This window comes from Brettanomyces nanus, chromosome 3 (genome assembly GCF_011074865.1).
Source record: "Brettanomyces nanus chromosome 3, complete sequence".
Classification (NCBI taxonomy): Eukaryota; Fungi; Ascomycota; class Pichiomycetes; order Pichiales; family Pichiaceae; genus Brettanomyces; species Brettanomyces nanus.
The window spans coordinates 199,330-226,147 of NC_052376.1; the positions used below are offsets into that span (position 1 = coordinate 199,330).

General features: G+C 41.1%; 13 protein-coding genes across 13 annotated transcripts; 8 read left to right on the forward strand and 5 right to left on the reverse strand.

Annotated features, from left to right (window-relative positions):
- Window positions 1-120: 120 nt before the first annotated feature.
- Window positions 121-1,113, forward strand: FOA43_002740 (uncharacterized protein; the record flags this gene model as incomplete). The annotated part of the gene is made up of 1 exon (XM_038923023.1): window positions 121-1,113. One exon carries the CDS (start codon window positions 121-123, stop codon window positions 1,111-1,113), a length of 993 nt encoding a protein of 330 aa, XP_038778951.1.
- Window positions 1,114-1,263: 150 nt separating this feature from the next.
- Window positions 1,264-4,356, forward strand: FOA43_002741 (uncharacterized protein; the record flags this gene model as incomplete). Its single annotated transcript, XM_038923024.1, has 1 exon — window positions 1,264-4,356. The coding sequence occupies one exon, from the start codon at window positions 1,264-1,266 to the stop codon at window positions 4,354-4,356; it is 3,093 nt and encodes a 1,030-aa protein (XP_038778952.1).
- A 173-nt stretch (window positions 4,357-4,529) lies between these two features.
- On the forward strand, window positions 4,530-5,256 carry FOA43_002742 (uncharacterized protein; the record flags this gene model as incomplete). The annotated part of the gene is made up of 2 exons (XM_038923025.1): window positions 4,530-5,183; window positions 5,206-5,256. The coding sequence occupies 2 exons, from the start codon at window positions 4,530-4,532 to the stop codon at window positions 5,254-5,256; spliced, it is 705 nt and encodes a 234-aa protein (XP_038778953.1).
- A 49-nt stretch (window positions 5,257-5,305) lies between these two features.
- Window positions 5,306-8,659, reverse strand: FOA43_002743 (uncharacterized protein; the record flags this gene model as incomplete). Its single annotated transcript, XM_038923026.1, has 1 exon — window positions 5,306-8,659. One exon carries the CDS (start codon window positions 8,657-8,659, stop codon window positions 5,306-5,308), a length of 3,354 nt encoding a protein of 1,117 aa, XP_038778954.1.
- A 230-nt stretch (window positions 8,660-8,889) lies between these two features.
- FOA43_002744 (uncharacterized protein) lies at window positions 8,890-10,353 on the forward strand (the record flags this gene model as incomplete). Its single annotated transcript, XM_038923027.1, has 1 exon — window positions 8,890-10,353. One exon carries the CDS (start codon window positions 8,890-8,892, stop codon window positions 10,351-10,353), a length of 1,464 nt encoding a protein of 487 aa, XP_038778955.1.
- A 16-nt stretch (window positions 10,354-10,369) lies between these two features.
- On the forward strand, window positions 10,370-13,923 carry CDC60 (cytosolic leucyl tRNA synthetase; the record flags this gene model as incomplete). Its single annotated transcript, XM_038923028.1, has 2 exons — window positions 10,370-10,373; window positions 10,607-13,923. 2 exons carry the CDS (start codon window positions 10,370-10,372, stop codon window positions 13,921-13,923), a joined length of 3,321 nt encoding a protein of 1,106 aa, XP_038778956.1.
- A 1,293-nt stretch (window positions 13,924-15,216) lies between these two features.
- On the forward strand, window positions 15,217-17,049 carry FOA43_002746 (uncharacterized protein; the record flags this gene model as incomplete). Its single annotated transcript, XM_038923029.1, has 1 exon — window positions 15,217-17,049. One exon carries the CDS (start codon window positions 15,217-15,219, stop codon window positions 17,047-17,049), a length of 1,833 nt encoding a protein of 610 aa, XP_038778957.1.
- Window positions 17,050-17,060: 11 nt separating this feature from the next.
- FOA43_002747 (uncharacterized protein) lies at window positions 17,061-18,137 on the reverse strand (the record flags this gene model as incomplete). The annotated part of the gene is made up of 1 exon (XM_038923030.1): window positions 17,061-18,137. One exon carries the CDS (start codon window positions 18,135-18,137, stop codon window positions 17,061-17,063), a length of 1,077 nt encoding a protein of 358 aa, XP_038778958.1.
- Window positions 18,138-18,480: 343 nt separating this feature from the next.
- Window positions 18,481-20,619, reverse strand: FOA43_002748 (uncharacterized protein; the record flags this gene model as incomplete). Its single annotated transcript, XM_038923031.1, has 1 exon — window positions 18,481-20,619. The coding sequence occupies one exon, from the start codon at window positions 20,617-20,619 to the stop codon at window positions 18,481-18,483; it is 2,139 nt and encodes a 712-aa protein (XP_038778959.1).
- Window positions 20,620-21,599: 980 nt separating this feature from the next.
- Window positions 21,600-22,994, reverse strand: FOA43_002749 (uncharacterized protein; the record flags this gene model as incomplete). The annotated part of the gene is made up of 1 exon (XM_038923032.1): window positions 21,600-22,994. The coding sequence occupies one exon, from the start codon at window positions 22,992-22,994 to the stop codon at window positions 21,600-21,602; it is 1,395 nt and encodes a 464-aa protein (XP_038778960.1).
- Window positions 22,995-23,228: 234 nt separating this feature from the next.
- Window positions 23,229-24,497, forward strand: RPT4 (26S proteasome subunit rpt4; the record flags this gene model as incomplete). Its single annotated transcript, XM_038923033.1, has 1 exon — window positions 23,229-24,497. One exon carries the CDS (start codon window positions 23,229-23,231, stop codon window positions 24,495-24,497), a length of 1,269 nt encoding a protein of 422 aa, XP_038778961.1.
- Window positions 24,498-24,569: 72 nt separating this feature from the next.
- Window positions 24,570-25,652, reverse strand: FOA43_002751 (uncharacterized protein; the record flags this gene model as incomplete). The annotated part of the gene is made up of 1 exon (XM_038923034.1): window positions 24,570-25,652. The coding sequence occupies one exon, from the start codon at window positions 25,650-25,652 to the stop codon at window positions 24,570-24,572; it is 1,083 nt and encodes a 360-aa protein (XP_038778962.1).
- Window positions 25,653-26,014: 362 nt separating this feature from the next.
- Window positions 26,015-26,803, forward strand: FOA43_002752 (uncharacterized protein; the record flags this gene model as incomplete). The annotated part of the gene is made up of 1 exon (XM_038923035.1): window positions 26,015-26,803. The coding sequence occupies one exon, from the start codon at window positions 26,015-26,017 to the stop codon at window positions 26,801-26,803; it is 789 nt and encodes a 262-aa protein (XP_038778963.1).
- Window positions 26,804-26,818: the final 15 nt, after the last annotated feature.

Below are 26,818 nucleotides of genomic sequence, written 5' to 3' on the forward strand. Positions count from 1 at the left end.
CGCGTCGATAGGTCTATCTTGAAAATTTTGAAGAAGAAGAAGACATAATAAGATTTAAACTTTATCTTATCTCTTTTGTTTACTCGTTACATAGATCTTTTGGCAGTTAATAAGGAATTTATGGCTATTGAGATGAATTCTGGAAAAAGAGAAGGAACTTTGTCAGAGAAAAATCATGACTTGCTCATAGAGAGGCCAAAAAAGGAGGACAGTGCCATGAAACTTGAAGGACTAGAAAGTGATAACGAGTCTGAGAGTAGTGAAGAAGAACTAGAGGATAAGCAAGAGGACGAATTTGTTGCGAAACCGAAAACAGTGATCAGACAGGATACAGAAGACGAGGAAGATGAAGAAGACGATTCAGAAGGTGATGCAGCCAACGATACAGAAGGATATGATGAAATAGAAGAGATGGAAAAACAGCTAGTAGGAGATAATACATTTGGAATCGACAAAATGAAGAAGCTCAGCCCGGAACAATTACAGAAACAACAAAGAAAAGTGAAACGGACCGGAGTGGTATATCTATCTTCGATTCCACCATATATGAAGCCAACTAAGATACGGCAGATATTTTCACGATTTGGAGAAATTGGAAGGATTTTCCTTAAACCTGAAGATTTGAAGATTCATCGAAACAGAGTGAAATCTGGAGGAAACAAAAAACGGAAGTTTGACGAAGGATGGTGTGAATTTATCAGCAAGAAAGATGCCAAACTGGCCGCATTTACGTTAAATGGAAATATATTGGGAGGTAAGAAGCACAGCTTCTACCATGACGATATTATGAATGTCAAGTATTTGAAAGGGTTTAAATGGGCTGATTTGACAAGTGCTTTGAACGAAGAAAAGGAGGTTAGAGAAAGCAAGATGGAGGCTGAGTTGTCTCTTCAGCATAGAATGGATAAGGCATTTATTGACAATGTAGAGACAAGCAAGATGGTGAGAGGTATGGAGAAAAAGAGAAAGCATACTGATTCTGATACGACTGATGTTAGAAGGGTATTTAAGCAAAGATCCGTGGCCACGAATCGGTCTGGAGCTAAAGAGGAGGAAAAGCTTAGATCAGAAAAGCACGGTAATCTAGAGAATGTTTTAAATAAGTTGCTTTAGAAACGATTAACTAATAGAATGTATATCTAAGATGACTATAGATGATTTTTCAGCTATTGAAGTTTTTCACTTCAGGACATGCCAAACTTTTTTTCCAACTTCATTCTTCAACTATCTTCAACTATCTTTTGCATACAGTCTGAATTCGATATGTTCAGGATCACCCAGATTACCTGGAGGTGTTCCAGGGTTTCGGCATCGGTCATGAGGTTTTCAACTTCGACTAGTCGATTTCGTTTCAAATCCGTGAAGCATTATCGTCAAGGAAGCCCAACCGGTGTTAGTAAAAGAATTATGACACCCGAGGACTTGTTCAAGCAGGCATCTAATGTGGATGTGAACAATTTAAAGAAAGAGTATGACGAAAGAAAACAGGTGAGATATGCCAAACCGAATCAAAAGTGGCTGGAAAGAATAGCCTCTAAGCAGGATTTACCGGACGATTTCAACTATAGAGACACCGAATCAAATAGATCCTTAGTTGAATCATTGCTTGTAAAGAAGTTTGGAGCAGCTAGAAAGAACACCAATCTAAAGGATATATATTTCAGTGAGATCGATATTGGAGATGTAGTGGATCTTTCGGATACCTTAGCCAAAAACGATTTGGCTGTCGTTGTTCAGCTTCCAAGCTCGCCTGAAGATACGAGATATACGTTAATTAACCAGTATGGAGAAGTTGAATTTGTGTCCAGGTTCAGAATGGGTATGAAACTTCCCAGAATATTTCCAAAAGAATGGTTTGAAGGTTGTGTGATGAACGAATCACAGTTTCTTCAGAATCTAAACTTGGCTCCAATTGGCAAGCCGAAGTATAAGATCGAAGATGACGTTGAGAGAAGTCGAATGTTTGATAGTGTGATTGCCCGTGCTTCTGTTGCTGCCAATATCGATGTTCAATGCTTTATTCTTCCTTCAATTCTTTCTGGAATAGTATCTGGCATCCTCACAGGCATAATTAACAGCGCCTGGAATCATCTTCCTGAAATCAACCTAAAATTGGAGGTTCTGCATAACGTTTTACAATGTACTGAGTCTCCAATTCATCTCGGCTTCTACCAGCTTTTTAAAGCTGTCATTCAGACCGATTTGAGCATGTTGGTTAAAGGTTTAACTTCAAGGAATGTTGAAGATGTTAATACTACCTATAAGAAACTTCTCTTCAAACTATCACGTGATTTATCCGTTGAAAACCAGTTTGATTGTATTAGTTTAGGACGCTCAGTTTATGGTAAGGTTAGCTTGAATGAACCCATTGACATCAATGTTTTTTACGGGTTTGTATTGGGTCTTAGAAAAAACAACCAGATCTTTCAGTTTGACTCTTTTGCCAATGCTTCTTCTTTCATCACCGTCGTTCCATTGAGTCGCATTGTTCAGTTCAACAGAATGGTGCGATGGTTCAAACAGAACGAAGAGAACTACGAAGTGATGTCCTTGTATATAATGAAGAAGATTGATGTGACATCTGACTTGCATATAGATAAGCCTGAGTTTTATGATGACTTTGTTCGACTTCTTAAACTCTATGTTGCTGCCTCCTTCGATGATGGCATGTTGGAATCTTTTGTGATCAAGATTATAAGAGGCCTCCCTGTCTATAAAGACATAGATATTACCAGAACTGTTGTCTATGAACTTCTATTGAAGCTTGGAGAAATCTCTAACAGTGAGGATCCATTCAAATGGTGGTATAATTCGATGATCCCTGGTAGTGGAGTTTCGGCTAAAGCAGATTTAGAGGAGAGCTATTATGACAATATGAACGCATCCAATTTGAACAAGTTTATCGATGTCAATAATGATATGGTGAAGCATAGAAAACAATATGAAGATGATATCATATACTGTATTGACTCTAAGAATCCGCTAGAGATAGATGACGGTATTTCCATCAAGCCAGTCAATGCCAAAGAGTTTATTGTGAGCTCATTCATAGCCAATCCTTCATCTTATATCAATCCACGATCTACCATTGCTAGAATAGCCTTTGAAAGAGGTCTCACTCTTTATTTGCCGAGTATTAACCGGGCAAAATCGTTATCGATGCTTCCAAAAGTTTTCGGAGAAAGTGTTCAGCTTGGAACTCCTGGTAAAGTGACCAGAGTTGTCAAAATAAGCTTCAAAGTAAACGTTGAAACTGGAGAAGTGACATATCTCGGCAATGATACGATCAACTTTGCCACTGCTTCTAAATTTGTCAAGGTGGACTACGATTCAGTCAATGAGATCTTGGGAAATACATTTCAGGCTAACAAGATTTTGTTCGATCTTTCTCAAGCTACAGATGTTGACGAGAAATCTTTGAAGAACGATTTGACTCAGCTTTACAAAGTCTCATCAAAGCTAAAAGCTACGGCTAAAGAGCAGGGCCGTAGTAACGTGTTTGACTACTTCAACGTTCGAAGGGAAATCGAAAATATTACCACTGATCAGGATAATCAAATTCAAATGAAATTCAAGGAGTTGGAAGATGTTGATTCACAGAACAGGATTTCTGGGAAATCTGAGATGCTTGTTTCGGAGATCATGGTTATGAGTAATCATGTTGCTGGCAGATACTTTGTGAAGAATAAGATTCCAGCCATCTTCAAAATCCAGAATAAGCTTCCCAAGTCTAAACAGGTAGATACCATGCTTACTCAGTTGGTCTCTGAAGATGAGACAATTACATTTAGGGATGTTGTATTGCTCCAACAGTACATGACGAAATCCACCATTGCACCATTCAGTTCTCGTCATGAATCACTAAGCATGGAGGAGTATGCTAATGTAACTTCACCACTTCGAAGATTTTGGGATATGGTGAACCACTGGCAATTACAATCGTTTGTGGAAAATGGTAAGCCATTATTCACTGCGTCTGAAATCAATTATATCTCCCTGATCTTGATGTTCAAAGACGAGTTGAACGGTCAAATCTCTAAGAGAGTCATTGCTTTCTACACATTCAAAGTATTAAAACAAATGCAGGCCCAACGTGGAGGAGAATCTATCAAATTCAAGTGCATAGTGACGAAAAAGCCTTCTGAAGATGGTCTAATTGAGGTGATATTGTTAGATTACGGTGTAAGATCGATTCTACAAACTTCGTGGTATGCCTTGAGCGATAGAACCGCGAAGATGGAAAAGAGAACTGCACTACTTAAGGATATAGAGATAGGAGACGTTATAGAGGATGCAGAAATCGAGGATATTGACTTACTAGAAGGTTTGATTGTGCTAAGAAGCGGCAGTTATTAGGAGAATCTTGTAATATAATTTATACCGTTCAGAGTTTAATATAATAGAGCTGTAAATAGGACGGAAAGCTCCCCAGTGGAAAAAATTTCAGCTTGAAGTTTTCTCGGGACGGAGTTAATTTTTCAGCTGTATAGTGTCTACTATTTTCCTTTCTAGTCAAACTATAAATCAATATGGGAGGAAAGAAAAAGAAATCGAAGAAGCAAGAAGAAATCGCTGCACCAGAAGCTGAACAGGAAATTGATTGGGAAGATGGTGCCAAGAAGATTAGCAAAAAGCAGTTAGAGAAGCAAAAGAAGCAAGAAGAAGTGGCTCTTAGAAAAAGAGAAAGAGAGTTGCAATTGGAGATTGAAGATGTGACGAATTCCTCCGCCAAGAGGAAGGGTATGAGCAAGAGCAAGGCTAATAAGAAATCTGGAAATCACGGTGGTTCCGATTTGGACAATGCGTTGAATCAAATTGAAGGGTCTGAGAATAAGAATAGTGGTAGCATTAACGCTGAAGGTTTGGATGATGCAATTGCTGCTCTTTCATTGCTTAAAAAAGATGTTGTCAGCGATAATGATATTGAGAGGCATCCAGAGAGAAGGTTCAAGGCTGCTTTGGCTGAATATACTGGTAGAAGAATGGCTGATCTCAGAATGGAAAACCCTGGTATGAGAAAACACCAGCTTCAATCGCTCGCCGCTAAGGAATTCCAGAAAAGTGATGAGAATCCTTTCAATAAAGAAACCAACGTAGCATATAATGCCTCCGAGGAGGAGGTTCAGAGATTGAAGGATGCCATTAAGCAGAAGAGATCCAAAAAAATTCGAGCATTAGATAACGTGCAATGTCTTCTAAATGAAGTGGATCTGCATCTCGCAAACTCGCAACCTATTCATGACCTTTATTATGTAATTCTGATGATAACATTTACCTTACATCTATTTCTAAACTGTACAAGATCCTATTCTTCGTCTTCATCGTCGACAATCGTATTCTTTTTCCTATCAATCTTCTTCTCTTCACTTTCATCATAACTTTCGTTCTTCAATTCATCGCTACTGTCTTCAATTGTCTCTTTAGACAACTTCTTTCTCTTTTTGAGAACGTGTCTCTTCTTGGTCTTCTGCTTGTTGTCTGACGAGCTATCATCACTCTTTCTCTTCTTATCATTCTCGTCTCCAAACAAGTCTCCATCGTCCTTGTCATCACCATCGTCCTTGTCATCGCCCTCATCCTTGTCGTCGCCATCGTCCTTGTCATCTCCCTCATCATCATATAAATCAAGCTTCTCTTCCGAGTCAGAATCAGAAACAATAAAGTCTTCCTTTTCTTTTTCTTTTTCTTTTTCTTTTCCTTTAGCCTTACCTTTGCTCTTTCTGCCTCTCCTCTTTGTAGTCTTTTTGCCAGCATCTCCATCTTCATCGGCATCAATTTCATCTTTTCTATCTTTGGCTTCGTCAAGACGTATCTTATTCCATTCTTGCTGTTGTTTATCGAGTTCAAGTCTTTCGGCAACAAGCTTCTCTTCTTCTCTCTGCTTCTCCTCTTCAAATATTTTCTGTTTGGCCATTTTTTCCTTTTCCTCCTCTTCATGCTTCTTTCTGGCCTCTTCCAATCTATTGGTTTGTACTGCTTGGAACTGTATCTGCGTCTCAATAGCCGTATCGAGATGCTTGATTAATCCAGTGGCTAGTTCCGCGCGAAGTTTCAAGTCATCTGATGGATATGGTGGTTTCTTCTCTTTATCCTCGGCCAACTCGTTGAGCGATTTGATGGCCTTGTTAAGTCCTTCTTTGCCAAATTGCAAGTCAGAAACGCGCCTCTTAACAGACGGTTGCTTCCGAAGAAAGTCGGCCATTTGAAACTGAACAAACGTAATGTTGTATTTGTATGCAGATAGCGGATTGATCTCGTATGCTTTTTCAATAAGTTCCAACGACTTCTTGAAGCAACCCGAATCCTTCTCGTTGAGTCCTCTATACAACCAAGCACGTGAAAGGAAATTTAGCAACTTGGCATCCTTATCATCGGTAACAAACTTGTCCATTGCTAACTGATAGTTTTCAATAGCTTTAGCGTATTGCTTCGATTCCAAGAGACAATGTCCCAAATTGATATAGACAAACTTACTGTTGAGACAGTCACGGACACGACGGAATATCTCGAGTGCAAATCCCGTCTGCTTCTTTTGAGCAAATATGATGGCAATACCTTGTGCGGCATACACATCCTTAGGATCCAAGCCGAGTACCTTCTGGTACAACTGGGCAGATCTCACGTAATACTGCTCCTTCTTACGTGCATCTTTAGCCTCTCTTGCTAATGAACAGTAAACATTGGCCAATGAAATAAGAGCGTACATATCATGAGATGTATACTTCACCAAAGTATCACGATGAAGCTCGGACTCAAGATCATGTTCCTTGTCAGTAGACAAGTGATGCCTCTTATCGTAGTTTTTCAAATACCAACCGTAAAAAGACCTGACTTCCATGTTGTCCGGCTCTTCAGACAATAAGTTGTCCAGTTCCTCTTTGATATGCTTATCCTCCGAAACACAAGCCAAAAGAAGCCATCTAATCTTCGCACTTGTGTAATGAGGGCAATCCTCAAGAATTTCCTTATACATGACCATAGAACTTTTGATATCTTCAGGTCTACCGCTGGATTCCCTTGTTCTGGCCACATTGTACCTTAAAGTCACGTCTGAAGCCTTTTTAAGCTCTTCTGTATCGAAGGCAGTAGTCTGAAGTACCTCTAGGGCGGAATCAAACTCTCTGGAGCCATCCTTATCACAAAGAGTAGCCAATACCCCAATATTGTTAAGCAAAGAGTACGATATTTGCTTATCAGTTTTGCCAGCTGCAATTTCTTGATCTTTGGCCATCCGTAAGTACTCCAAAGCTTTCGAAATATCACGGTCCTCAAATAGTTTAGAAAGAGTGAAGAGAGCGGTCAAACTGATTGGTTCCTGTTTATCAACGGCAAGTTTCACATACTTTTCTAGATACTCAATAGCGTGACGACGGTACCTTGAAGATTTAGCATAGAGCATACCAAGAGCAAGTATAACCTCCAAACTTTGCGGGAGAGAATCCTCGATCTTTTCAAACGTTCTTATGGCATCGTTAAATTGCTTACGAACAACTAAGCATTGCCCATAGCCAGCACGTGCCAAGAAATTACGATCGTTCGCCCTCATTGCCTCCGAGAACAACTTCTGTGCCTTATGAATATCCTTACCATTGACAAACTCACAACGGGCTTTCCAAAATAGGGCATCGCTTTTTAATAGGGAAGGAATATAGCCAGCAGTGGTCAAAATATGATCACAGATGCGCAAAACAGTATCAAATTCACCCTTGAAGAAATAGAAAGAAGCCAAAACTATCAGAATAACACCGTTGGAAGGATCCTCAGTATATGTTGCTCTGGTGAACTCAAGAGCCTGCTCGTAATTACTTTTAAACTCGTCGTCAGTTTTGGAATTGGTGAAGCAGTCATCGAATTTCGACAAGCAGGTCAAAATTTTGGCCTCCGTGTTGTTGTCTCTATGAACCAGAACACTGTTCTTCCATGCTTGAGCAGCTAAATCCTTTCTGTCAAGGAACCAATAGCACATACCAATTCCGATTCTGGCATCAGGTAATAGTAATGGATTCAAAATCAACACTCTTTGAAAGACCTTCAAAGCTGCAAGATAGTTCTGTCTATAGAAGAAGATCTTGGCCTTGGCTAACAAAGCGTAGCAATTGTGATGGTTTTTCTTGAGCACTGAATCCAAGAGTCTAGACTCTTTTTCAAAATTCAGATTCTTGCCATTCTGATGCTGTGATGCAAGCATGACGGTTGCCTGAGCTAAAATGCTACTCTCGTTGCCTGGAAGTAATGATAGAGAGGTCTGAATCTCAGTATTGGCAGTTTCAAGAAAACTGGCTGATTCGGAAGAACTACCATCTCCAGCACGTGCCACATATAACCAAGAAAGGAAGTTGTGAAAACTGCTGACGATTAGATTGTCCTCATGGGAAATAAAGGGGCTCTCTAGGGCCTGCTTAACAACATTCAATGCCTCATCATACATATTTCTATTAGCATAAGCCTTCGCCACAAGAAGCCAATATTCCGGCTTGCACTCCTCATTCGTCAATAAGGTGCATAGCTCACTGGAATCCTCCGGAAGATCATCTTCAGCATCAATCACCACTTCTTCACCTTCTTCCTTCAAAGGAACTGTTATATTATGAGAAATATACTTCTCCCTTAACACAGGATCGGCAATACTGCTCAAATAATAGTTTGCAGATAGAGACATTTGAATAGAAGCAAGAAGAACGATCTAAAGTGATAGAAGGAATGAAGAATGATGAGTTGGTTGTTTATTGTGAGCTAAGAAAAATATTCACCGAAGACGGTGAACCTCTTTTACACTCGATCGACGCGTCAATAAGAAAACAGGAGTGAAAAATTGAAGAGATGAAGATTTGAAGTTGAGATTTTCTTGTTACAAGGGATTAGCATACGATCTCCTCTTTGCGTTGGAAGATGACTAGTATTGAAAGACCCAAAGATCTTAGATTGCATGTTGGAGGATTGTCAAATTCTCTAGTGGAGGATATTGATGATTTGGAGAAGAGATTTTCCAAATTTGGCAAAATAGTGAAGCAGTTTGAAGTGCACGAGAAAGTGATAACGGGATATCATTATGCGTACATTACTATGAGACTAACAAAATATGAGTTTAAGAAACTTCAGGCTTTATTTAATGGTGTTCAGTATAAAGGAGCAGAGTTAACAGTGGCATTGGCGAATCAAGATTTTCATGAGAGATGGATTAAAGATGCAAAGAGACCGGATATCAAGCAAAGAAAGAGTAAATTATATGCTATTTTAGCTATGAGACGACAACAGCGTATTAATCATTCAGAGGACAATCCATTCGAAACATATTCCGAAATTATTGGACAAATGAGAAAGACACCAAGGAAGACAGACCTAAAGAAGGCCACCATGCGAGTGATAATTAATGGGAAATTGCGTTTACCTCGTTGCCAGAAGAACAAGTTATGGGGATACGATAAGACCAAAAACGATAAGGATTTAAGTTGGGAGTACGTTGGAGGAAAATGGAGAGATGGTACTGGTCATGTAGTTGAACATCACGTTCTTGATGATAAGTTGAGTGATCCGACTGTGGTGAAGATGGATGAAGATACGGAAGGAAATGACGGAGAAGATGCAGAAGATGAAAATGAAAAGGAACGTAATAAGCAACTTTTAGAGTTGTTGATGGGAAATTACGACTTCCAGAAGCCTGCAGATGTCGAAGTGGAGAAGGATGAAGAGTTCGAATCGGGTGGTTCTGATTATGAGCTTGAAGGAGCAAAGATATCTGAAGATGAGGAAGAAAGCGGAGAAGATAATAGAGATCATAGTATACAATCCCAGAAGTCATTGGTTGAAGACTATCAAAAGCAGCATCCAGAATATCTAAAGAAAGAACAGATTGATGATGATACAGACAGTATGGATGAAGATTTTATACCAGTATCTGGACCAGAAAGGAAGAGCAATTTAGCAGATGGAAAGAATGAGACGGAGAAATTGAGATCGTTACTTAATCCAGTCACTGAACATGGATTCAAGTTCTCATTAATGGACGATGAAGAAGAAGAAGAGGCAGATCCAAATGCTACTAAGATTGAACCAGCAGCTGAGACGGTGGTTGAACCAGCAACTGAACCGGTAGTTGAACCAGTAATCAAGTCGGTAATGCAACCAGCAATTAAAGCTAAGAGAGATGTGGGTTTGTTTTTTTCGCATTCCGATTCGCCATTCTTGCTTGCACAAACTCAGCTCAGTAAGTTGAAGACAATCAAAGTAAGTGAAAGTGGATATGAGGATTGGTTCTGGGAGAATAGAGGAAGTCTTAACAGGGAATTTAGAAGAAAGAGAAGAGAAGTGACCAAGAGGAATAGGAGGAAAAACAAGTATACTGCCGTTATATGATAATAGATTGTAACTAATGGGTAATAGTATGTAATAAGGAGGTACCTCTGTAACCGTCTGATAGAAAGTCTCGCCCGGTGGTGCCCAGTATCGAAAAGACTTCTTGATATGCTCCTGGAAGTTCGTGCAGCGCACCTTCAATGGCCCCGGAAAACGGCCATCTCAACGTCGGGTGAAAAATTTTTGTTAAGAGCGGAATTTGACTGAGTCATGATCAGATCTCAGCTTTAGTTCTCCAGATTACAATCAAAAGGTTCAACCATGAATACGTCTAAACCGGTTGCTTTGGAAAGTACAACCCGTAGAGATACGTTGGTTGATATTGAGAAGAGATATCAGGAAATTTGGGCTGGTGAGAAGCATTTCGAGATCGATGCACCTACCGACAAGGAAGAGCCATATGGAACTTCAGTCGAAAAGCTCCATGAAGATTATCCCAAATGGTACAGCAGTATGGCTTATCCTTATATGAACGGTGTCTTGCATGCTGGTCACGCCTTTACCTACTCCAAGGCAGATTTTGCTACTGGTTTCGAAAGACTTCGTGGTAAGAGGGCCCTATTTCCTCTTGGTTTTCACTGTACTGGTATGCCTATTTTGGCCAGTGCCGACAAATTAAAACGTGAGATTGAGATGTTTGGTGATGATTTCTCCGGTGCTCCTTCAAAAGAAGAGGAAGAGAAGGAGATGGCCAGAGATGCCAAGCAAAAAGCCACCAATGCTCATCATGAAGATGTTACCAAGTTCACTGCCAAAAAGTCGAAAGTTGCCCAGAAAACTGGCCGTGGTAAGTTTCAATATGAGATCATGGAACAGTTAGGTGTTCCAAGAGATGAAATCAAGTTGTTCGCCGATCCTAAGCATTGGTTGGAGTACTTCCCTCCTCTTGTCAAGACTCACGTGACCAAGTTTGGTGGTAGAGTTGACTGGAGACGGTCTATGATTACCACGGATGCCAATCCTTACTATGACTCTTTCGTTGGATGGCAGATGAGGCGTTTGAAGGAGTTGGGTAAGATTAAGTTCGGCAAAAGATACACCATTTACTCTGTTAAGGACGGTCAACCTTGTATGGATCATGATAGACAGTCTGGTGAAGGTGTTTTACCCCAAGAGTACACTGGTATCAAAATTCGGGTTACTGAGTTTACCAAGGAAGCTCTAGACTTTTTCCAGAAACAGAAGTTCGATTTGTCCGGTAAAAAGGTCTTCCTTGTGGCTGCTACTTTACGTCCAGAGACTATGTACGGTCAGACCTGCTGTTTTGTGTCTAGAAAGATTAATTACGGTTTGTTTGATGCTGGAAATGGCGAGTACTTTGTCTGCACTAAACGTTCGTTCAAGAATATGAGTTACCAGGACATTACTCCTAAGAGAGGCGAGTACCAGGAGACTTTGTCCATCAACGGAGGTTTACTCGTTGGTTCTAAGATTCATGCTCCTCTTACTTCTATTGACACTCTCAGAGTCTTACCTATGGAGACAATTTTGGAGAGTAAAGGTACCGGTGTTGTCACTTGTGTTCCATCAGACTCTCCAGATGATTTTGTCACCACAAAAGATTTATATAACAAGCCCGAGTACTACGGAATCGACCGTGATTGGGTGGTCAAAGATCCTATTTCAATCGTCAATACTTCTAAGTACGGTGACAAGTGTGCCGAGTACTTAGTTAATGAATTGAAGATTCATTCTCCAAAAGATGCAAACCAACTTACAAAGGCTAAAGAATTGGCCTATAAAGAAGGTTACTACAACGGTACTTTGCTTAAGGGTAAATATGTTGGAGAGAAAGTTGAAGTGGCAAAGCCTAAGGTTAAGAATGATTTGGTTGCCGCTAATGAAGCAGTTGTCTACAGCGAACCTGAAAGTGCAGTGATGTCACGTAGTGGTGATGAGTGTATTGTTTCCCTAGAAGATCAATGGTATCTCGATTACGGCGAAAAGAACTGGAAAGAGCAAGCTCTAGCTTGTCTTGAGAAGATGAATACGTTCAATTCGGAAACCAATAACGCATTTGAAGGAGTATTTGACTGGTTGAAGAACTGGGCTGTCTCTAGAACGTACGGTTTAGGCAGTAGAATCCCATGGGATCCTAAATACCTTGTTGAGTCTCTTTCTGATTCTACCGTGTATCAGGCCTACTACACCATCTGTCACTTCCTTCACAGCGATACTTACGGTCAGGAACCAGGTTTACTCAATATTTCCGCCGATCAGATGACCGACCAAGTATGGGATTACGTGTTTTGCCGTAAAGATGAAGTCGAAAGTGATATTCCTAAGGAGAACTTACAAAAGATGAGAAGGGAGTTTGAGTATTTCTATCCTTTGGATGAGTCTATTTCCGGTAAAGATTTGATTCCAAACCATTTGACATTCTACATCTACACAAATGTGGCGTTGTTCAAACCTAGATTCTGGCCTACCGGTATTAGATGCAATGGTCATTTGATGCTTAACAACTCCAAGATGTCGAAATCCACGGGCAATTTCAGAACATTGGCCCAATTGGTGGAGAAATTCGGAGCAGATGCCTCTCGTGTGGCTATGGCCGATGCCGGTGATTCTATGGAAGATGCCAATTTCGACGAAAGTAATGCCAACGCTGCCATTTTGAGATTGTACAACTTGAAGGAATGGTGTGAGACCATGAACAAGGAGAAAGACTCGTTGAGGTCGGGTGAATACAACTTCTTTGATAAGGCCTTTAACAATGAAATGGACCTACTCATCAACGAGACATATGAGCATTATGCCTTGACTCATTACAAGTTGGCCTTGAAGAGTGGTTTCTTTGACTACCATTACGCAAGAGACTACTACAGAGACGTCAGTGTTTTATATGGAGGTATGCACAGAGACGTGGTGTTCAAGTATGTTGAGACTCAGGCTATAATGCTCTCTCCAGTGACCCCACATTTTGCAGAGTATCTCTATCGTGAGATCTTGGGACATAAAGAGTCTATTCATGATGCCAGATGGCCTACACCAGAGAAGCCAGTTTCTAGAGAGATTACTGCCGAATTAGAATACGTCAGAAATTTGCAGAGATCTATTAGAGAAGCTGAGATTCAAGCTTTGAAGAAGAAGAAGAAGGGCAAGGCTTCGGATGTTGACAAGTCTAAGGATGTCAAACTAACGTTGTTCGTTGCTGGAAATTCCCCAGAGTGGCAGGAGAAGTACGTCGAGGTGGTTAGAAAATTGTTTGAGCAATCGAACTTGGACGACATGAAGGAGGTGAAGCAGCATATTGAGGAAAGAGACATGAAGAAGGTTATGCCATTTGTGAGTATTCTCAAGAAGGAGTTAGAGACATCGACGCCGGAAGAGGTGTTTAATAGAGAATTGCCATTCGATGAGGTGCAGACTGTGAAGGCTGGATTCGCTGTTCTTGTGAAAGCTCCTGCCCAAGTTAAAGTGGTTGAAATCACTGCTGTGTCTTTCAAGAGCGGTGACAAGACTGGAAAGGATGTTAAAACTGGAGAAGAGGTTGAGATTCCAAACACGAAGTCGATCCAAAATGCTGTTCCTGGACAGCCTGGTGTTTATATTAAGAATATCAAGTAAGCAAGTAAGTCAATTAAAGAATCATACTCTATTAAAGCAAATAAATAGGGTGCTCTCTCAATTCTCTATCTGATGTCCCCGCTTTCGCAGCTCAGAGACGGTCCAAGCCCAGCTCTCGTCAGCATAGTCTTCATTTCTAGCAACACAACTTGGTTTCTGTTCTATACCATAAGTCGCAAAATATTTTCCATTGTCCCTCTCCGTAGTTAAGTCTTGACCCAATGCACATCTGAGAGTAGAAAATGAGCCTTCCTCATTACTGACACCAAATACCCAACCGAAGAGTTGGAACAGAGACCAGAACAGAAAGCCAAAGAAAGGTAATCGCGTGAAGTGGCTGAAAAGATTTGTATTCAGGACGAATCCGGGATGAACAGCCATGCAGAGAATATGAGGATGTCTCTTAGCCAACGATTTCACCATCTGAATACCCGCAGTCTTGGCCATACCATATCTGAACCAGGAAAACAAAATGTTAGGATAGTGGTCAAATTGCCAGGACAATTTGAAGTGCAATGGAGAGAGCCAGTGTCCGACCGACGATAAATATATGATTCGGGGATCGTTCACTGAGTCTGTATCCATCATTTCCACCAATCTGTCTGCAAGAAGAAAGTGCGAAACGTAATTGGTTTGCAATTGCACCTCGAATCCATCCTTGGTCACACTATAAGGCACGGCCATAATCCCTGCATTAAGAATGAGCAGATGGAGGTATTTTTCACGGCTTTTGAACTGCTTAGCAGCATGTTCCACGGAACGAAGGCTCGACAAATCGATTTCAATAAACTTGATCTCACCTAAATAGTGGCTATCCCGGCTCTCTATAGGCTCCTTGGCACGACGCAACAACGCCTCTTCCTTCAGTTGTCGTATCGCATTTTCAACGCGTTGCTTACTGCGTCCCGCGATGTACACTATATATCCATGCAGATAGAGGTGAAGCACAGAATAGAACCCCAAACCTGAGTTTCCTCCAGTAATCAAGCACACGCGTCTTTCAACGCTCTTGTTAAAATAGGGGAGCGAATCCCCATTAAACGACATTTCTCAATGAAATGGCCACAAGGAGACATCTATATCGCTTATGTTTGACTCTCTCATCGTTTTTATTACTGACTCCCCCCTTATTTCTTGCAGTAAAAACTTTTAGCTGCGCCACAGCCTGTATATATATGTGTGGCCCGGCAGATATGTGAAGCAGAGCTACGCTACATGTTCTTGCTGAAGCCTACAGTTTGATTCTCCTTTGCTGGCTGCTTTAGCTGACGTTCTGTTTTTCCGATTTTCATCATGCTACCGTCCCCGTTTGAAAGACTTTCACTTAGGTGCTTCTCGTCTCTTCAAGGAAACCTAAAAAGAGTCAATACTTGCACTCTCCGTCTCCAGATACCCACTGAAGATCTTCCCGAAACAGAGCCCTCAAATCAAGAAACCTCCAGTAGCTCTGACTCCGATTCAAGAAACGACCTTGACTCGCAGTCTCCTGATCATTCTTCACAAGGTGCTTCTTCACAGATTACCGATTCAGATGTAGAAAAAGCGATCAAGCATTTTGTCACCAGAAAGCCATCCAATTACAAAGCAAAAGCCAATCCAAGTTCCTCCAGAGATGCCTTGGGTTCATCTGAGCTTATAAATCCTCATAAATATGACTCTTTGGCCCAAATACTTACCGCAAATTCAAGCGCTACCATACTTCCTCTGGATTTCATTGTTCAGAATGATGCCACTCCTTATGACCAGCTACTCCGTGCTCAGGGTGAAGATTTGCAACATCCAAAGAACCATGCTAGACTTTCTGTCACCAAGATTCTTCCCTTCAATTGGTGCGAGCTTAAATCCATGTTCAACGTCTACAGTGGAGTTTTCCAAAAGACAGCTACCAAACCAATGCTCAGAGGTAAGGTGGAGCATTCTACTTACGAACATGCTACTCATCCGGCTGAAAAGTATTCCATCAATGTCAATGGTATTACTAAACATATTAATATAGAAAAGACTCGTAGCTTCATGAAGGACACGGAATTACCCGTCCAACCAATCAAAGAGTACGATTTGCAAGGCCTGTACGCCATGCTGAGTGAACTTCCGGTGGAACCAGTTCTCAGAGAATTGGCAAGTAACTGGACAAGCACCATACTTCGACTATTAACATTGTTCCAGTTTGGTGAATGTAGGGAAGTTTTGGTTCAAGGATTGTACAATAAAGCCGAACAAGCTTTATTGCAGACAGACGAGCAGCTATCGTCCACCTCATCGTCCGATTATATCATCATCAGTGGAGTTATTGATCACCTTGTCCTTGAAAGTGGCTCTGCAGAAGGTGCTTTCGATGGTTACCAGGAAGAGCTTCGCGATTCCATCCCTGACTTCCTCGATATATCCGAACTTATCAATCAGATTCAGTTGAAAGCAGATCGATGGTGTGATCAATCCGACTCTCTGCTCTATATCACCGTCAAGGACTTGAAGACAAGAAGAACGCGCTCCTTGCCCCATCCTCTGCAACAGCAGAGTGCCAAATACCAAGTCGGAATGTATAGAAAGTTCCTCGAAATACTGTCCATCGACCCAAAACTTACTTATCAAATGCTTTTAATCAATGCAAGAAAAAGAGGTATCGATCCTTACTCTGTGCTTCCTGAACCTTTGGTCATAGAGCTCGTTCTCGGTAATTATTACCTGATCAAAGACTTCGACAGACTTAAGCACGGTAAACCAATAGGTTTCGCTCCTTATGACAATGATAGTCATATCAAGGGAAACTTCAATATATCATCTGCAGGAAAATACACCATCGGAAACAATCTCTCAGGTGATTGGACTAATCCTCCAACATTGGCCTATTTAGCGGCAAGACTGGCGCAGCTTCATCATTCTATAAACCCATTTCTCTCTAGCCAGAATTTCATAGAATATTCCTGCCAAGGAAAAGTATTCCGTCAGATCAAGGATATCTATCATGAAGAGGATATTGATTCGGCAATTAGACATGGGATGGATCTATGGCTGGGACACAGAGAACCAGAAACGCCTTTCATTAAATCCATTTGCAAAAACTGCGAGTTCAGAAAACAATGCGAATGGCATCTTCGTCAAGAGGGTGCAATCAACAATATATAATAGTCATATAATCAAGTGCTTTCATCATCTTCTTGTGTAAATATCACGCCCGTTGGCAGTGGTCTCCCAAATTTCTCCGTGGATGCCTCTAGAAGCTTATTTCTTGTGCTTCTACTCATCCTAAAACAGTCTTCTCCAACTTTACCCACATCCTTATACTCTCTGGGCTTCCAATAATCATATTTGTTGTTTATGCTGCCATATAATCGAAGAAACACCTCATGATCCGGAATGTCATTAATGGCATCTCTATAGTCATTGCTAGATTCTCTTCCACCACCGCCTTCTTCTGATCCAGTACTCCTCCTCGTCTCTCTAATCTCTCGACGAATATTCTGAATAATTAACCACCGTCTATGTATTCGCTCAGAAAACGTTTCCGCATAGGGTGGATCTTCCCACCTCGGTAAATCTCCATCGTCATCTTCACTTCCATCACTATCGTCTTCCATATTATTCATTGGTGAAAACACAGAAAGTGTATCAGTACTATCAGTATGCACTCTCGCAATGTCTGGTTCTTCTATTCCTCCGATATCATGAAGAATAAACTGAGAGTTTGCATTTCTCATCGGTCTTCTGCGATTACGAAGAAATTCCCTCCTCAGCCTCGATCTACTGGCAGAAACTGTAGGGATCGATGGAATCCTCATTAGTCTTCCTGATGCTCTATTATGCCGCAGTTCATCATCTTCAATACCATTATGGACACTCTCTAGAACATCATCTAACGTTCTCTCATGTCTCCATCTTCTCATTGGCCGACTTCTTGCTGGCTCTACTTGCTGACTGGACCCTGCAGTCGGGTTCTCTTGTTGTTGCTCTCGCCTAGTAAGTAGTCGAAGCCTCTGTCTAAGTAGGCGATATTCATCCTGAGAGGATAGAGCTTCCGATGGTAATGGTATAATCGGTAAACGTGCTGCAGATGACATCTCCTCATGTTGTTCTTCTTCTGCCTCGTTAATGTTTTGTCTTTCTTCTATGTGGCGATCATTGACAAAGCGATAACTCTCTGTAGAAATCCTACGCCTTTTTTTCCGATCGCCATTAGGCTCTTCGGAAATCACTTGATATAAGCAAAGCCCCATCCTTTTTTTCAGTGTTAGGTAACAGATAAAGGTTTAATTAATACCAATAATGTAAAGAACGAAGACGCAATAGCTTATCTAAATGAATAAAAAGAGATTACTTAAACAAAAGCGCAGACTCTTTCTTCTTCCTTCGCTTAAAGTTATCAAAGTGCGGAGAAATGAATTGCCTAATTGAGATGTATTTGATTAAGAGTTCGGCTACTTGCATTTATCTTATCTTAATTTGTTGAGGAAAGTTACAAACCAAAGCAACCAACAGGTGTGCTTCCTGCATGTCTTCTAGAAAGTAGAAGACTGTGCATAATATACATAATAAAGAAATTATATGATTTCAGGCCAATCAGAGCATGAACATGGCACCGACAGCCAATCCTATGATACCTGCATTGAGTGCGGAATTGGCAGCAGCGATATTGGCAGTAACTTCGCTGACAGCTGGAACATTGGTACTCTCTGGAGCAACAGTGGAGCTGGCCTTGGAAGAGGAAACTGTATAATAGGTGGTCAATGTGATGATTTCTCCGCTAACACTTGAAGTGTACACTTTTTCACTTCTTGTAACTTCATTCTCCACGGACAGACTAACAGTAGAAGACGAGAAGATTGGAACCGTAGTTTGCTGAGATAATGAGCTTGTCTCGGAACATTTTGTTTCGGTACAAATCTCCGTTTGTGTGACCGTAGCATCTGACTGTAGAATTTCAGTGGTCTCTACTGGAGCAATAGTGGTAGCTTTAGTAGTAGTAGTGTCTGGGCATGTTGTGAGATATACTGTAGTCTTACCGTTGGAAACTGTGGTGACAGTACTATAAGACTGTGAAGACACCAAAGATTTTGAAGCTTGACTAATAGTAGAGCTCGTAGTAGTCTCTGGAGACGAGGAATTGAACAAATAAACGGTCTCAACAACTGGAGAAATGGCAGTTGATTCTGGAGTCTCAGAGGCTCCAGTATTAGGACACACAGTAGTGTACACGGTAGTTTTTCCGTAGGCATCAGTAGTTGTCACGGTAGATAGAGTCTCTGACAACTGATAGAGGTCAGTGACAACAGTCTCTTGACCGCTTATGGTTGTCAAATAAGTGCTTCCACTCATGACAATTGAGGTACGGTTGCCAACAACAGAGCTTGTATAGCCAGTAGCTGCAGCAACAGAGTTACTACCAGTCTCAGAGGCTCCAGAAACGACGGTTGACTCCGGAGTCTCAGAGGCTCCAGTATTAGGACACACAGTAGTGTACACGGTAGTTTTTCCGTAGGCATCAGTAGTTGTCACGGTAGATAGAGTCTCTGACAACTGATAGAGGTCAGTGACAACAGTCTCTTGGCCGCTTATGGTCGTCAAATAAGTGCTACCACTCATGAGAATTGAGGTACAGTTGTCCACAGAGCTTGTATAGCCAGTAGCTGCAGCAACAGAGTCACCACTAGTTATTGCGGCATAGCTGGTAACAGCAACTTCTTCACCATTGGTTGAGGTTGTGTAAACATACTCACTAGAAACTGGAATGATTTCAGTGGAACATTTAGTCTCGGTACAAATAACTGTGCTGTAAACGGTAGCCTCGCCACCTGTAGCTGTTGCAGTGGCTTGATCACCAGTAATTGGGATAAAGTCAGTAACGACAGTTTCCTCGCCATTGTCAGTAGTAGTATACACAGATTCATAACCTGTAGTAGTCAAGGTTTGGCAAGAACCATCAGAGCAAGTAGTAGTCGTTATTGTTGTAAGAGATGTTGGCTCAGAGGAGCTGGTGATTGCAGAACCGGTTGCAATGAAACCGGTGGAAGACGTGGTAACGCATTCAGTACCAGAACATGACAAGTAAGTGTTAGTAGTAACGAACCCATCAACATCGATGGTGTACTCTAAGTAGTAATCCAAAGTCTCTCTTTTAGTACTGTTGAGCTCGTCGATATAGAGATCAAATGCAGCCGTGTATGAGCCCTGAGATTCGCTGGCAGTGGCACTGATAACCAATTTAAGGTACTCGTCAGTAGTTCTTCCATTAAATGAAACAGCAACTGTGTCGTTTGTGCTCTCATCATCAAGAGTACTGCTGATATCACTGAAATCATCCAAACTTCCGCTATAAAGAGAAATGGCACTATCGCCAAGGCTAAATCCTTCGAAACTACCCTCAGAATCGATGCTAAATCCAGTCATGTCACTGAAAGAACTTTGAGGAATATAGATACTCCAAATTGGTTCATCATTGGTAAATTCACCAGAGATGAATGGAGTGGCCGTCGAAGAGGCGATGGCAGTAGCGGTGCCAGTAGTAGAGTTTGCAACAGAAGATGATCCGTAAATTGTTACGCTAGAAATTGAAGTTAGGGTAACATCTGTAGAACATGAAGAAGAAGAAGATGCTGTAGAAGAGCCTAATGATGCAGACGTATTGAAATATCCAGCGTCAAAAGGCATAGCAGCAGCAATCGATGATAAAGCCAGAGTGGCCATAAAAGATTGAAGCATTGTTAATGTAAAATGTGAGTGAGCTTGTTTCCTTTGATTGATAATAACTGATTCTTTAGATGTAACCTAAGCAGATCTAGGAAATCCCAGATTGTGGGAAATAGTATCTCTTTATATCGGGCTAGCATAGTTGGCTTCGAATAAAGGTAAAACAATTGATACATATCAAAACGCATGATGCATGCCACAAACGACCCAAAAATAGTTTATATTCAGATGGCTGGGGTTATGAAATCAACGAACTGGTAGCAGAAAGAAAAATATCTTCAGCGGAATCAAGATGGCTGGATAAAATAAGTTACCTGATTAGGAAATTGAAGATGCGAAATCAAAGGCTGAGAAAAAAAAAGAAACTCTCGATCAAGGTTCGGGGATCAAAAAATGAAACTGAGAACAGCTTAGTGGCAGAAAGAACGGGTCAGATATGCAGGAAAAATGGCTACCACAATGTAGGAACTGCAATAATTGGGTCCTCTATGCAGCTGTAGATTTACTGAGTAGATACTGAGTAGATTGAATTCCAGTTTCGACACCATTATTTTTCTTTGATACTCTTACTACTGATCACATTCTTCATGTAAAACACTTCTTCTAATAAAATTACAATCATCAAGAAGCATCTCCATTGGAATGAATCGGGGCATAGTAGTACCATGGCCAATTAGCTGGTTTCCTCATTCATTGAACATTTTTGCTACCAGGAGGCTGGAGGGGACGGTTGCCAAATCAGGAAATACGTATTTTTCGGGGATCAAGCGCTAAAATTAAATGGGATTTGATTCATCGAGAAGATTTGAACAGTAAATAGATCAGCCATTTTGACTATTTTTAAATACATGATCAAAAATAACAACAATAGAACATCCTTAGAACAACTATACAATTTGGATTTGCATCGACTGGCTGCCGATCATAAGTTTAAAAACGATTTAATTGGGCCTGCATAGAATTGTTTTGTATGGGTGCGCAGTAATACCTAATTAATTTGCAAATACAAACTCGGAATCAAATGACCCATTATCTGTGTCATCCGCATCATTGGTGGGTTCGCTGTCGGTTTCTGAATAGAGCACTTCATTGTCATCTATATCTGATGCGTTTTCGATTTCAAGTTCTCCCTCTTCACCTTCAAACTTCTCCAATGAGATATTTGTCAATGTCTCTCCTTTCAAGTTTACATCCTTTCCCACTATGTAAGATCCCTCCACATAACAGTTGACAAGTCTACATTTCACCTCTAATTTGGCCTTTTTGCCGATGATACAGTTTTCCAAGTGCACGTCATCTTCCAACGTGACTCCATCAAGTAAGATACACGCCGTAATCCTACACTTCTTGCCGATTCGGCAATGATTTCCTATCACTGAACGCTTAACATTCGTTCTGTCACCCAGTTCAGTATCCTGGCCAATAACACAATCGGCACCGGCGATGGCTGCATTTTTATTGTCTTTACTCTTCTGACCGCTGGTCAAATTGGCATTCTGTCTGGCATGTTTCTTAAGGAAGAATCGATTGACTTCCATATAGACAGATAAATTGTTACATCTGGCAAATACGGATTCCTTTGGTAAAACAAACAATCCTACAGTCTCCTTCGGCGTCGAATGAGACCAGGATCTTCTAGCTATGTCTCTTTTAATCTTATTTGCAGAACGATTGTTGAAGAAGCTGTCCTTCTGGCCTGCAATAATATCGAAAATCTTAAAGTTAACAAAAAAGATGAACGCATCGAGCAGATTAGTCGAAACCCGTGTCTCTGGATATCGCCAGATTAGCTGTGTCCTGATCTTTAAAAATTTGGTCAAAGCCACGTAATTCTTTGAGTATAAATCCAACAAGACGGTATTTCCATCCGCTTGATTGGCATATACCGTATAGTTGGTCTTCAAGATTTTGTTGTCTATGTTCTCAAACATGTTGTTATACGATATGGCCAAACCTAAATTTTCATCACTTGTTCCTCGATAGATCTCTATAAATACCTGAGGTGGTACATCAGTAATAAAATCACAAGGAAGCAAAACGATGTTTTCTTTGTATAGGAATTTCTGCGTTTTGAGCACTTCACTAAGTATGGAGCCTGTAGTTGAGCATGAGGAACTGATACACGACAATGTACTGGTTGAATTGAGTTCAGAGCCTCTCGTATCTCTGTATTTTGCCACAACAGGGCTGATATCAGCCAGAACGTCTGTACCGCAGACTACTGTAACTGTCTTGAAAGGTGCTTGATCGCACCATTCCAGGACATATCGAATCACGGGTTTATTGGCTATAGGAAGAAGAGCTTTGGTAGTTCCTGTGTCCTTAACGCCGGAGAAAGGCGAGAGATTTGAACCTTTTCCGCAAAATATGATAGCGTTGAATTCCATGGTGGTCTAGGATCAAGAGAAAGTAGGATCAAGAGCAAGTAGAACAAAAGATGTGTAGCTTACTCGGTCAGAATGAGCTTATGGAGATGAAAACTTTTAGTCTCGATCGACGCGCCGATCATTTTAGTGTAGGCTTGATATTTTGCCCGCGACAACGAGTGAATGGAAATTGATGATGGGGTTGCAGCCCTTGTTCTTTTGCCGACCTGATTGAACAGTGTGAATTAAAGACAAATGAGTGAAGAGAACGATCCATTACTTACGGCACTTAATGAAGAGGTTGGTGGGAGTTCTGAAACTCCTGCTGCTGCATCTGCAATTGTTGCAGCACCCGTGGATGAAGAGCGTGAAAGGGCACTTACAGCACTTAAAAACAAACTTATAGAGCATATACAGTGGGATTCACGGCTAAAAGAGTTAAGAATGAGTATTAAAGGCTCGGAAAAAGAATTCCAGAAGACTGAGGATGATATCAAAGCACTACAGAGTATTGGACAAATCATCGGAGAGGTTTTAAAAGAATTGGACCGTGATAGATTCATTGTCAAGGCTTCATCTGGTCCTCGATACATTGTGGGATGTCGATCCACCATCAAAAGAGAATTGTTGGTGAAAGGTGTGAGGGTGGCTCTAGATATGACTACTTTGACCATCATGAGGATTCTTCCTAGGGAGGTGGATCCTTCTGTTTACAGCATGACGACGTTTGAGCCGGGTGATATGTCATTTGCATCTATTGGTGGTCTTTCGGATCAGATTCGTGAGCTTAGAGAAGTTATTGAGCTTCCTTTGAAAAATCCAGAGCTATTTTTAAGAGTGGGTATCCAACAACCTAAAGGTGTCTTGCTCTATGGTCCTCCTGGTACCGGTAAGACGTTGTTGGCTAAAGCTGTGGCTGCCACTATTGGTGCCAACTTCATTTTCTCTCCTGCTTCAGGTATAGTGGATAAATATATTGGAGAATCTGCCAGATTGGTGAGGGAAATGTTTAGTTATGCCAAAGAGCATGAGCCATGTATCATTTTTATGGACGAAATTGATGCTATAGGTGGAAGAAGATTCTCGGAAGGTACTTCTGCAGATAGAGAAATTCAAAGAACTTTAATGGAGTTGTTAAATCAAATGGATGGATTTGATTCATTGGGACAAACGAAAGTAATCATGGCTACCAACAGACCGGATACTTTAGATCCAGCATTACTTAGAGCAGGTCGTTTGGACAGGAAGATAGAAGTCCCACTTCCAAATGAAACGGGAAGACTTGAAATTTTCAAAATTCATCTGACTGAGGTTCAAAAGAAGGGAGAAATCGATCTCGAAACGATGGTGAAGATGAGCGACGGTTTCAATGGTGCAGATATTCGTAATGTGATCACCGAAGCAGGTTTCTTTGCTATCAGAGAGGATAGAGATTACATAATTCAGAGTGATCTGCTTAAGGCTGTCAGAAAGATGGTGGATAATAAGAAGTTGGAAGGAAGGCTTGAGTACGAGAAGTTGTAAATAAGTAAAGAAAAAATGATAATAATATTAGCTCGTTCATTAGTATGTACATGATGATGATGATGATGATGTCTAGAACACTACATTGCCATTCCTCTTCTGGCTTCTTGATTTATACTTGGCCTCTGTTCTGCGCCTGATTTTATTTCTCTCCTGGGCTTCTCTGATCTTCTCATCATGAATCATTTTAGCCTTCTCTCTAGCCTCGATTTTCTTGGCTCTAGCATCTGGTGCCACGCTATTGACGTAGGCAGCAAAATTTGGATCTGTCACACTATTTAACCTGTCGGCAACAAGTTTACCAACAAGCTCTATAGTCTCTGTACTTGGCTCAGTAGGAGTATTGGCTCTGATTTGGGCTCTCTCAGCAAACATCGCCTTCTTGACATCACTAAATGGCATCTCAGGTTGACGTAATTTCTTGGCTTCGCTTCTAGTTATGTACTGCTTGTCCCATTTGTAACGTCTCTTAATCAATGGATCTCGAAGTGATTCCACTATACCTTCAGGAGCATCTGTACGAACTAAACACTTTGGAAGATACGTTCTTTCCTCGGCAGCCTCTATAGGAGTAGAGAACGAACACTCTTCTTCAGGTTCCGGTCTAGGCCATGGAATAATGATATTCTCATGGAACCTCACCCTTCTGTACGGCATCATCTTGCCATAGTCAGCATCCCAATACTCTCCTTTAAACACCAATTGATCAGCTGCAATGTCCTTCTCTCTTTCTGTTCCGTCTTCAGCCCTCTCAATGGCCGTTCCAACAACCTTCACGTCATCTGGATGAACTGTTCTCGGATAATCAATCACATGTGTCGATTGGCCAGGTTGCCAAAATTGTTTCGGCACAACCATCTTCTTTGTCTCGGCTAGTTCTAAGAAGAGTCTGTTTGTAGGACGATGTAGAGCGAGAACTTTCGTGACATGTCCTCTATATTTACCCTTTGTCATTAAAACACGGTCTCCAACTTCAACTTTCCATTGTTCAGGTTTATTGAACCTTTTCTTCATCGGCACTTCTGCCACTTCTGAACTTAATGCTGGTAACTGTGCCTCCCTAGACATTTGATCGAACATTTTCCGGAGAAAAAACGGAAACCGTTCCAAATTGGCACCGTATCTCTTGCTGAGGTTCCGTAACGAATTCGACATCTTGTTGACACAACTGGAAGTACTCAGGGATACTTATCTTTTGAGTATAAATAGAACTTACTTCTCTCTCTGTCTGTCCCTCTTTATCTGTCTCTCTCTCTCTCTCCCTCTCCCTCTAACCCCGCCTGAAAATTTTTTTTCCCTACCGGGCCGATCGACCAGAAACTTAACGCTAGTCCGGAGTGCTGTATAGTCACATGCCCATAGCAGTGGCACTAATTTCCTAAAACGGATACCTCAGAGATAAAGCTAATTTAGCTTCAACTTATTGCCCCCCCTTCTTCAGTTTTCCTGTGTTTCAACCTCATTGGTTACACTTTCTTCTTTCATCTTACAAAACTTTGTCCACTTCTATTTTCAAGATGTCAGAACATCATCAGGCTAAGGCTGACACTATCAAATCGTCATCTCTTGCTCATATCAAAGGTTACCCTCTTGTTTCCGATTCTATCAAATTCATATCTAGTGTTCCTCTAACTAGTTTAATTGCTCACTATATTTCACTTTCAGTTCATTTTATTTTGTCATATGCCATAACGGTTCCCTATTTTGTTGCTGCTTTCTCCTTTGTTGACTCATATGTGGATTCTGGACTCTCCAAAATCGACTCAGCACTCCCTGCTTTCACAAAAGTCTCTGCGTCTGATATTTCTCGTGTAATCAGATCGTATCTTGGTTACTATGTGTCTACAGCTTACCATTACGTTGAAAAGTTTGCCGACCCTCTCATTAAGAGCATCAATGATCTTTACAAGAGAGGCTTGGATTTCTTCTTACCTGTTAAGCTTTCTGACAGTATCACTCCTACTGCTTCTGCTACTCCCGTTGACCAGGTTCACAGATCTTATGCTTTGGCTAAAGAGACTTATTCTCGTCTACAGCCTTTCTTTAAGCAAGCTTCTGCTATTCCAAATCATGTGTCAACCGTCTACAAGGACGAAAAGGCGCAGAGTTCTAGTACTCATGAGGCCGTCGCTAAGACCACCACCAAATTGTCTGGTGAGGTCTACACTACTCTTAAACCAAGAATTGGCAAAATTGTTGGTGCTGCACAAGCTACATATACTAATACAGCTGCTGCGGTTGATCCTGTGATTCTCCCTAACAATGTTGATACTGTTAACTCCTCTGGAATTGAAATCAGAGGTTGATTCTTTACTGTATGT